The sequence below is a fragment of the Python bivittatus genome, unplaced genomic scaffold, assembly GCF_059951505.1.
Source record: "Python bivittatus isolate LINGU-HERP-01145 unplaced genomic scaffold, Pbiv_v1 ctg000480_np1212, whole genome shotgun sequence".
Classification (NCBI taxonomy): Eukaryota; Metazoa; Chordata; class Lepidosauria; order Squamata; family Pythonidae; genus Python; species Python bivittatus.
In genome coordinates, this window is record NW_028277075.1 from 91,392,720 (window position 1) to 91,404,771 (window position 12,052).

The 12,052-nt window shown below is 36.9% G+C and overlaps 1 protein-coding gene across 4 annotated transcripts in view; it reads right to left on the bottom strand.

Annotated features, from left to right (window-relative positions):
- LOC103050933 (von Willebrand factor D and EGF domain-containing protein-like) overlaps nucleotides 1-12,052 on the bottom strand; it is a 245,855-nt gene that overhangs the window by 183,900 nt on the left and 49,903 nt on the right. For all 4 annotated transcript variants that reach the window (XM_088146520.1, XM_088146519.1, XM_088146518.1 and 1 more), the window contains exon 2: nucleotides 8,501-8,685. In XM_088146520.1, coding sequence (XP_088002646.1) covers nucleotides 8,501-8,685 — 185 coding nt within the window. The remainder of the gene's footprint in view (nucleotides 1-8,500; nucleotides 8,686-12,052) is intronic.

Here is a 12,052-nt window from a genome sequence, read left to right on the forward strand (position 1 = left end):
AGTGGGTTATTTTCAGCTTTCAGAAATTGGTTATCAAATATTTTTAGAGTTAACAGTTATCATTGCAAGTGCAGATGAGTACTTCTAAATAGTGCAGACTTCTGTTCCTGTTTTGGAGCCATATAAAATAGTGCACAACTTCAGCGAGACCTCCGAATTTGAATATTGTGTACTGTTTGAAAAAATATTAAAAAAAAAAAAGAAGTGATTTTTCTTTGGTGCAATTCTGCCAGGGTTCTTAAGGAGCTGCAGCAGCTCTTTTGTAGCACTTATGGATGATCCCTGGAGGGGGCAGGATGGATGTGGTGAATCCATCCTGGTGTTGTGCAGAGTACAGCAATGCTCCCAGAAAAACTTTGCCCAAGGAAAATACACATCAGCATGAGAGCTTTGCAAACTGCAATGTCCATATCTTGTTCTCCAAAGAAATCCAGCCAGAAAATATATACTATCTGGTTGTTTATTGATAAAAATGCAAAACTTCATAAAATACAAGTTGTATACAAAATATAGGAAAAAACACATCTTCTCATAAATTCAGCATCCAAGACTTATCTACAAACATAAAGTCTCTAGCCAAAAATTCTCAGAGAAGAGGTACACTTCTTGGTTATTAGTTACAACTACATAACCCATAAAAACGACTACATGGTGGTTCTACTATACTGAAACTCTACTGAGAGGCTTGGCATATGATCCTCCCATTATATTGCCAATCCATACCCACCCCACTGGGTAACTAGCATACACACGCCAATAGGTGGCAGTAAATAGCAGTATACGTGCTAACACACAAGTCATATATCTCTCTCTAGATACAACATTTCTGTGGAGATAACGAGCTGCATCCTTTCCCATGAGAAAATCCTAACACCTGGCTCTCCTTGACCTCTCAGCAGCTTTCAATACCATCGACCATAGTATCCTTCTGGATTGACTCAGGGAGCTGGGGGTGCAGTTTTGTGTTGGTTCTCCTCCTTCCTCCAGGGCCGGTCCCAGTCGGTATTGATAGGGGAGGAGAGATTGGGGCCATGGCCCCTCCTTTATGGGGTGTTGCAGGATTCAGTACTCTTTCCTCTCCTTTTTAACATCTACATGAAACCACTGGGCGAGATCATCCGTCTCCACAGGGTGAGGTATCATCAATATGCCGATGATACTCAGTGATAAATCTCTATCCTGGGGGAAGTAAGTGATGCTGTGGCTGCCCTTTCCAGGTGCCTGGAGGCTGTGGGGGTCTGGATGTGGGGGTTAGCTGAACCCTGGCAAGATGGAGTGGCTGTGGGTTAATGGCCCCTCGGTCCCTAGGAATTTGCCATCTTTGGTTCTGGATGGGGTTGCACTACCACAGACAGACCTGATGCGTAACTTGGGGGTCCTCTTGGACTCATGACTCCTGCTCAAAGAGCAGGTGGCAGTCGTGGCCAGGAGGGCCTTTGTGCAACTTTGTGTTGTCCTCCAGTTACGCCCTTTCCTGGACTGAGAGGCCTTTCCAACAATCACTCATGCCCTGGTCATCTCCCATATAGACTACTGTAATGTACATGGGGCTACCCTTGAAGAGTATCTGGAATCTTCAGCTGGTCCAGAATGCGGCCGTGTGGGCGATCTTAGGTGCATCAAGATTAGCACATATCACCTTTGCTCCATGAGCTACATTGGGTGCCAGTTTGCTTTCGGGTCCAATTCAAGGTATTGGTTATCCCCTTTAAAGCCTTATATGGCATGGGTCCAGGGTACCTGAAGGACCACCTCATCCCCGTTACATCAACCCGTCCCACCTGGTCATGCAGAGAGGGAATGCTACGGACCCCGTCTATAAGAGAATTTCATCTGACGGGGTCCAGGAGGCGAGCCTTCTCTGCAGCAGCCCCTGCCCTTTGGAACACTCTTCCCCCAGAAGTGAGGTTGGCCCCCTCCCTTTCAGACTTCAGAAAAAAACTGAAGACCTGGTTTTGTCATCACGCATGGGGTGGGGATGGGAGTAGTTAGTTTTGGGGTTGGCTGGTTCCCTAGCCTTACCTTTGACTTATATTATCCAGTCACAGGCTGAAATAATATCACCATCTCTTGGATTTTATTGTATTTAATGATTGTATTTTATATTTGTATTATTTACATTTTTACTGATTTTAAATTGTTTTGTTGTGAACCTCCCAGAGTCCCTCCTTGTGGGGGAGTTGGGCAGTGATATAAATTTGATATATAAATAAATAAATAAATAAATAAAAAATGTTACTTGTGTATGACAGCAAGGTTGGACTGGAGGTCACCTGTCAGTTATGTTTGCTTCATTGTAATTCTGTCAGCTAAATTTTACCTGGCAGGCCCATGGCAAGAAAGATACACGTTAGCTCATACACACACTGAAAGTCTGCCTGAGCATGGAGAATAAAATGTTAGACAAAATAAATTAATATCTAACCATTTGACATGGTAAATTAATTTCTTGTTATTGCCTTGTTTGAAAAGCAAACCTTTTGTTTGAAGTTGATGATAGAGTAACATTTATTTTAATGGGAAATGCCAAATTAGGGATGTTGCTTAAGATTCATAAAATAGTTTAAGGTCATGAAATATAAACCTTCTAAATATTCTTCATCCATTTGTTCTTGGTGCTGTCAATATTTAATGGTGCCTTTCCTTGTTGCACTTGTCCATATCAGTATGGGTGCTTTCCCCAGGATGATTCCCTCCACTGAAAAATCCCCCCATGGCGTCCCAGATAGACCAAGTGTGGTGACCCTCCTGTTATTATTCTTAATGCAATGCACTTATATAATGCATTGTGTGCCAAAGGATCTAGAGGGGGTTTACCATAAAAAAAAAATGGATTTATATTGAAACAATTCATATTCTCTGTATGTATTTTCTTACAAGTGTGTGCTTTCCCATGCTGAGCTGGACAATAATCTAGGAGGGATGGAGGGAGAAAAATGATCCAATCCTTGCCTGCCACCTGAGACGTCTTCTTGTGCCAGGAAGAACATTGTCTACCCCTGGCTCAGAGAATGTTGTCATTAGTATGCAGATGATACACAATACTGGTTTGATTCCAGTGCACTGTAGTCAGGACAATCTTTGAAGACAGTCTGGACCAGGGTTTCTCAACCTTAGCAACTTTAAGAGATGTGGAGTTGAAGTCCACATCTCTTAAAGTTGCTAAGGTTGAGAAACCCTGGTCTAGAAACTTGAGTTAGTACAGAACACGGCAGCAAGAACATTAACTGAAACATGACATTATGATTAGCTTTTATGTTGAATTTTCCCTACTAGCTTTTGGTTTGCCCACTTTGATACACTTGTTGACTTTTCAGATCCAGGAAAACACTTCTTTATTCTCTCAGGTGTTTCAAGCTTTGGAGAATTCTTTTTTGACTTGCATGCTGCTTTTTTTTTAAATTCAAATCAAATTCCTCTTTTTTTTTTAAAGGCAAGCAAAGAATGAAAATGTTTTTAATTTCCCACTTAATAAAGATTAAGTCATTTCAATGGCATCATTTTGTTTTCCTGATCAAGTTTTGGGAAAGTGTAACAGATATATCTCTGCCAATCAAAGATGTGATTCTGCCAGATGAAGAATATGTTTCACGTTGATTTTGAGGGCTTATTTAAATATATGCTTAAGTCTGTTACATTAAAATAAATGGAATTTTCAAGTGTTCATCTTTACTTAGGCTGTGTTCAAAATAAGGATAGATAGAGAACTGGATTGACTATCCTGATATATTGAACTGGTCTGTGGCTGCAGGTTCCCCATTTCTACACAAAAGATAAACCTTTTCCTATTAATATAAAACAGTGAGCATTTTAAAGATTTGGATGTGAAAGACAATCATACTCTGTTGTACACGGGAATCAACTATACAAAATTATAGTAGAACTACCTGATCTGAGCTGCAGAACTCTGGATGGCCACTGAATGCAGCAAAATGGCAGTCTGCTGCCATCCGCTGGACATCTAGGGCTTTGCATCTCCAATCTGGTAATTTTAGCTAACTAAGGACACAATTTTGTTCAACAAAGTTTTTGTTGGAAAATTCCCCTTCCAGAGGCTAGGATAGCCCCGACCCTGCTGGTCTTTTGTGAGGCACTAAAGACCTAGTTCTGGGCCTGAGCCTGGGGCCCCGAATATACAAAAGCACCCATCTCCTAGCTGTATTAGTGCTGTTGACTGTGTAGCTTTTCTCGACTGCTATAGATTTTAATTTTTGCATATATGATATAATTGTTTTTATTCTGTTTGTTGCTATTTGACACCCAGCAAGATGGGTGGCTTTACAAATCAATTACATAAATAAATGAAGTAGTTTCTAGCATTCATGCAATTAGAAGCTGACATGTATTATGCTAAAATTCAGCTAAAAATATTTTTAATGGAATCTGAAATCCCATTGACTAGCCTATTTCTCAATGTTCATTTTCATATTTTGCTGATATTTCTTAATCCGGGCAGCACCACTATGAGATAGCTATATACCACTCATAGTTAATCTATCCAATTATTTGATGGATAAATATAACATTTTTAAAAAGTGGAAGAGTTGCCCATTTCAATTAAATGATAAACATGCTAGTATTACTGATGCTGCATTCTGAGTTATCTACTTATGTTGACTCAGGATTTAGATACACAAATGATTTCATCGATTTCACTGACTGAATATTTATAGTTCCATGGGGAGAATTCATGCCATTTGTTTATTTAGGGTCTGCATAGAGATTATGTTATTAAATATAAGTAGCGGTTATGTGTGAATTTCATGCTTATGTTTAATTGAGATAGCAACTTCTTCAATATTTTCCTGGCTGTTGGTTACAGGCTGTTTAGAGCGTCACATATTAAATGCTCCATTTAAATGAATCCAAAAGTAAACAGTATCTCAGTCTTGGTGTCACATGTCCTGAACATGTGACATATTCATTAATGTATATTTCAATACATTTCATTCAACCATTAGTTTGCCAGTAAATGTTTATGAAATATTAGGTTGCAAAGCGTGAAAAAGCTTGAAAAATCACAACAGATTTCACATCTGGAGTAGTTTGATTAATATAATTTAAATGAGATGTTATTAACTCCACTGTATATATTTGGTTCAGCTCTAATGGATTTACTCTTATTGAGTTAAGTAGCAATTAGCATCTAAAATACGTACTTTTTTTTTTTTTTGGTAACACATAGATCCTAATGCCATGGCACTGAGAGGTATTTCTGAATGAAGAAATATTCTCATAGTAAAAGTGAAACTATGGCCTTGAAAAAACTTCGGTAGAGAGGTAAGTGAATATGGAATGATTATAAACATAAAACAGTCATGAATGCATCAAATAGATATCATGTACATGTGATGAGGAAGCAAGCTTGTATACATGTTCTTATGATGTATCTGGGATCATATGAATCACAGTTCATATATCTGTACATTTGTATATGTATTATTATTCAAATGAGCAGAAATCTACCTGGGTCACATGGTATCCTATCTATCTTGTTGCAAAGGATCATAACAGGAATCACACATAGTGAGTATATAAAATACTTTCTACTCACCAGCAGTGCTTCTGTTTACTAGCAATGTGTTAATCATAGGAATAACTGATTAACTGTACCTTGAATTTCATTAGTTATACATTATGGGATTTGATGGTTTTGACTGCTCATAGAGAAAACAAACCATACTTTATTTATACAGATATAGATTATACTGACCACCTGTTGCTTTTTTCCCTTTTTCTTATCCAAACTAATGTTCTAGGAGACAAAAGGATTATGCAGTTTGGAGGGGGGACAACATGGTATTAAATCTAAATATTCTCTCAGCAAGTCGAGACTTGATGGACACTGATCTTCTACCCCTTTCTATTCAACTATAGCTCCCTTTCAAAAACCTTTGAGAGCCTGAGGTTCTGTTGAATGGACTGGACTATGGCATGGGGAGAACAAGAAAGAAAGCATGCTTAAGTAGATGGAAACACCTTCATTCACAGAAGGTGTTTCTATTTGATTTTGGATACCCTACCCTTCCTCCTGCCCTTCACATTCTGATCTACTTCATTTAGCATGTTCTCCCATTCCTCAAAGAAACATTTTCAAGATACTATGCAAACTCCCAAAAGGAGAAGGAATAGGAAAATCCATTCTATCAGCCTGATTACAAGGACAAATAGATGAGTTCATATCATTCTGCTGTAGTAGAGTTTGTGATAAGCATTAATGTTGGAAATATAGCAATAATTATGTCTTAGTTTTGCTTATGAAAAATGTACTATTACTGTTTCAGAATCTTAAAATATCCATGTGGTTTAAGAGACAATTAACTTATTAATGGGTGTACACATATATACACACAGCCAACAAATTAATAGAACTAATCAGATCATTTTGGTCCATTCTAGAAAAAGGAAGCTATTACATTAGAGGTTGGATTAGAATTCATACATTTCTGAAGTCTCAAGAGCTGCACAGATTGTTCCAAATTCAGAGTGACAATTTCCTGCAGTGAGATTATTATATGCTCAAAAGTGGAAAGGTTCAGCGTTACTCACAATAGAAGAATGGTTGGTGAAGATGATGGAACTTGCAGAGATGCTTAAACTGACTTCCCCAATTAGAGAAAATACAATATCTATATTTATGGCTGACTGAAAACTTCATTTTTTTTCTGATGATTTGTGGGTTTTTTTTAATAACTTTATTAAATTTTAAAAACAAAAAGATAAAAACTAACAAGAACTAATAATCAAGAAAAAGAAAAGAAGAAAAGAAAGAATAAAGAGAAAGGAGAACAGAAGTGCAGAAAGATAAAGAAAAAGAAATACAAAAAAAAGGAATGATTTCCGACTTCTTTTACAGCAGATAAAACGAGAGCTTTTCTTTTTGTAACCATAGAATAAGAGACAATTTTGTAATCATACTTGTATTTGCTGCAAAGAAAATTTCTTTTCATCTATTCTTTTTATACTTTTGTCTTTCTTTTGATTTTCTCTTTTCCTTTTTGCTCTGTTTACTTTATATTAGTTTTTGTTGGTTTTTATCTTCTTTTTGAAACTTTTAATAAAATTCATGTGTGTGTGCACGTGCGCGCGTATAAAACAAACACAGAGTGACATTTCAAATGCTCACAGCAAATCATCCTATTTTTCCAGAATTTTTCCTGAGCTCATGTAAAGGAATATTTGTTCCTCATACTTTTTTTAGGCCAGGAAGTTAGGTAAGCTCTGTGGTGATGAGACTTTGATTTTTTTTTTTAATTGTTTGGTTTTAATTGGGATGTCATGAGTTTATATTGTTATGATGATTTTAATATTTATACACTGCCCAGAGTCACTGCTGTGAGATGGGTGGCTCTATAAATTTAATAGATAAACAAACAAATAAATATGATATACATTTAAATTATATAAATTTGTGTAGAATTTAGTTCAGTTTGTTGAACTCACAAATTTTAAATTTATCACAAAATAAGGCATTAAGAATGTAAAAACTGAACAAAAATATATTTTATGGATATGGTTTTTAATTAAAAACTGTTTTTTTAAATAAGCCTTATTATTTCATTTTTTGTAGTACAGTTTTGAATCAAAACTTCTTTATATCAGTTTGAATCCCATTTTATTTTGTGATTTAAATGAAGAAAGTTTTTAGGTGAGGTGTTTCTTTGAATTAGAAAGTTATTATTTCTTCTGAATTACAAATTTATCTATAAAAGAAGCAAAGTAATATATTATTTATTTTGAATCAAGAAGCTATCCATCAGAGGTGTAAAACCTCAAAAGTGCTATAACCTTTAAGTCACTGATCAGAGCTGCGGAAGATTTTCTGTCAAGCAACACCCAATATAATTTAAAATACCTCCTTTCCCAGGAGCAGATAATGCATTATTTAAAAACTTCCTGAAAAATAAATAAATAAATAAATAAATAAATAAATAAATAAATACTAAAAAATAAGTTCTTGAATTGCTTCACACTTACCACGTAATCCAACAACATATTTCATATGACTCAAAACATGTCACCAATGGGTTTGAGCTATAATACAGCAGAAGTGTTGAACTGTAAATAATATTTTCAGAGTATGAGATGAATTTTTGCGCTACAGACAGCATGAGGTGAATTCATTTGCATATAAAAGATATACATTTGATTAGATCTCTATAAGTCTATCTTGTTGTTCCTTGGATGAGAAATATCCTTTGTGCTTCTAATCATATATTGTTCCCTCTTAATGAACCATACCCACTAATTAAGATAGCAGAAGAATATACCTGAGGCAAGTTGGTGTCACTCAAAGTACTCAGAAGAAGTCTTCTCCAACTTGATGCCTATAGTGGTTTGGGTCTGCAACCCCAGAAATCCTAGACATCATGGGAGAGGAGTAAGAATTCTGGGAATTGATGGGAATTCTGGTAGGGTTTGTGGGGAACCTGGGAGGAGAACCTGGGCTTATGAAAGGCTTATTGAGAGCCCACATTTCATTTTATTTCCTCTTACTTACTTCTATACACCTGGTTGGCATTTCTGCAGGCCTGTTTTCAATCATGAAGCGGTACCACCCTTGCGGAAGCGAATGATCACAAACCATGTCCTGAATGGCTTTCTCCTGCAATTCCAGAGAATCAAAATGGATGCTGCGATAGGCATTATGGAGAATACGATGTCCTTCTGGAAAGCATTCTGGAGCTAAGGGCAGGGGAGGGAAATAGAAGTATCATCATTGTCAATAAAAATCAATAAATTAATTGTATCTATGGCTCTATACTCACTTATTAAATCACCACTCAGTATGAATGAGTGAATGCACAGAACATTTTGATATCTTTCTGTAGACTATTTCTAGAAGCTAAACAACTTGTTACCTTTAATAAGCAGAATGAGCTTAATATATATATATTCTTATTCCAAAATAGGGATGGCTGAGAATTTCATTCAGTTCATTTTTTTACAAACACTTTCCAATGTTTGTATGTTTCTTCTTTCAGGGAATAGAAAGAATAGGTGATTTATTTTCTTTTAATGAATATATGAACTGAAGGGAAGAAACAAAAATGAACGGTGTATCCACCTGAAGAGCTTTGAGTGCTTGAATCTGGAGCTTCAATTAGAGCCACTCTGTAAATGTCTTTGACTTTGTAAAATAATTTTCATTCAGTTTAATGGAAAATATAAATGCTTAGAGAAAAATTCTGTGGAACTTCCAATGTTCGGTTTCTCAAAACACTGAAAAGTTCTAAAGCACCCTGAGGATGAAGTAAACAAACAGAAATCTTTTTCACAGGGGAATAAAACTTGGAAATTGATATTGTTCCAATGTAGTAGGATAGTTAAGATGTCAAACTAGGACCACTCTCTGTCACTGGGTGACTTATGGTCAGTTGCTTTCTCTCAGCTCAACCTACCTCACAGGATTGTTGTGGTGGGAAATAATAGGAGGGTCCACTACATATGTTGCCTGGCACACGATGTATGCTGCCTTAGCTCATGAATGAAATGTGACATATACATCTAAGGAATAAATATTAGTTTCAATCTATGATGCTGAACAATTATGGTCTTCTTTTTTCTCTTCCCTCATGGATTCCTAATCTTTCACTATTACATGTTGAGAATATCAGTTTTCGTATTGCTGTATGGATGGGTGAGAATCCTGTTTGCTACTGTTTATCTTTTTTTTTTTTTAACTTTGAGGTACACAAAATACAAATGTAAGAGAAAGTACTGCTGCCTGAATGAAATGTGACATATAAATCTAAGAAATGAATATTAATTTCAATTGTGTTCATGTTCCTGAACAATCTTCTCCTACTCCTTCTCCTTTGTTCTCCTTCTTCTTCTCCTTCTCCTCCCTCATTGACTCCTAAATTTTACTACTATGTTGAACAAGATGATACTTTCCATGCTGAGAATACCTCTTACAACATGCCTGTACAGAAGGATGAGAATCCCATTCAGATTTCATTCATTCATTCATTCATTCATTCATTCATTCATTCATTCATTCATTCATTCATTCATTCATTCATGCAATTTATATCCCACCCATCTCCCCCAGAGGATTTCAGGATTTCAATAAGCAATGTAGCATTAATAGAAGTTCTTCCCTCTCTCTCTCTCTCTCTCTCTCTCTCTCGTTACACCAAATATAAATATAAGTGAAAGTACTGCCCTCCTCACTCAGTGCTATTTTTTGACTACTGAACTAGGACCTCCTGCTCCCTCACGGATACCACTGGTTTTAAATACAATAGAAGTTTCTCCTTCTCCTTCTCCTTCTCCTTCTCCTTCTCCTTCTCCTTCTCCTTCTCCTTCTCCTTCTCCTTCTCCTTCTCCTTCTCCTTCTCCTTCTCCTTCTCCTGTTCTGAATCTAAATCTGCCCTGTGGAATTTTTTTTTAAATAAACATAAGCGGCACAAGAAGGGCCAGATTTGTTTCACTGAAATTCTGAAAACTGCTGTGGGACTGCTTTAAAGTAGGCTTTTTATTGACCAAAAGCAGGTCTGAGAAATGCTGATTTCAGGCATATTTTATAGAATGCAACATGAATGCCACAAGGAGTTTTCTTGATATATTACACAAAAGAGAAAGAAAAAAATGAGCTGTGAAAATATGATTAAGTGTATATAGCTAATGTGGGACAGAAAGACTAAATCATGCTTCTTCAGCAAGTCATGCTTCTTCAGGAGTCTGCTTACTGTGGCATTTGAAGGGGCACAGGAAGATAGAAGATAGAATCATACAGCAAATACACAGGAAAGCCCCAGAGACTGAAAGGCTTTCTTTGCTGCCTGAATTATTTGGAGGCTGAGAATTCATCTAAGTATTAAATCTTAAATATCTGTGGCACCACAAAACAGAATCCAAGCAGTACCCCTCTAAAGTGATCCAAACCAATTTAGGACCATCTAGGAGGTTTCATAAATTATTTAATTCCTTGGAGCATTGCAGAAAGGCAGATGCTGCATCTGAAAAAAGCAACACTGATTTTTTGTTTTTCAGAAAAGGGACTGTCAGACCTATGATGGACGTTTGACCAGTCAACCAACTCATTTGAAAAAAGAAGAAAGTGGCTGTGGAAACTAGGGTACCAGTCTCCCTCACAACCAAAAGGGAATTGAAGGACAAGAGAACAGGTCAGGATCAGGTGAAAGGTGGCAGTCCCACAGGAAACCCACAGAACCATTGGGACCTACACATTTGCCAGTGTTGAACGCATTATTTCAGGTCACCTCCTCCAAGTGCATCAACACAGTTTCAGCTGCAAGTGGGCAATAAGATACAGGCGACTGCATGCAGACGTTCTCTGGAGGCTGTGTGCATTTTCCCCTAGACATGTGGAAAGTGACATGGTTACTTAGGCTTCCTAAGCAGCATGTGAAGTTATAAATTGGTTTCTAGGATATATCAGAACTCTGCAGTGGAACAAATGGCAGCATTCCTGTCTCAGCTTTTGCATGTACAACCAACCATGCCAACTTGCTTAGCAATCTGTATGTGAGAGTTAGGAGTTTCAGCTCTTCCAATGTATGTATGTATGTATGTATATATGTATGTATATTCTACGTAATAGGCATGTATGTATATATGTATATTCCATGTAGAAGAATGGAAGGCTAACTGTAAGCCTTTCCAGCAAGCTCTTCCTGAAACGCTTTCCAAGTGGGCTGCTTTTACAGTCAGTCAAGAACCGTTCTAGCAAGTCCTGAACAGAGCTGCAAGACTGTTAACTGGCTAAGTTGGTCATGTTATGCCTATGAAGTCATTCTTTGTTTTTTACAGTAGCTTCTTGTCCCTTTTTGAGCCTTTAAACAGCTTTTTGAAAGATTACTTGAAGGATTGCCTTTCTTGTACTGTTTCTACAAAGCCCCATGATTTTTTTTTCAGAGCTGTATGGAATGCAGATATCTGCCTAGAAACACAAGCCAGAGGTTTTGCTCAAGACCCCTTTATTTCCTCAGGGTTTAATAAAATTATTTAAATTATTTCATTAATAAGGTAAAATCTGCAAATTAAGCTTGACTCCTAGCGACTTCATGTACACGTTCACATATAT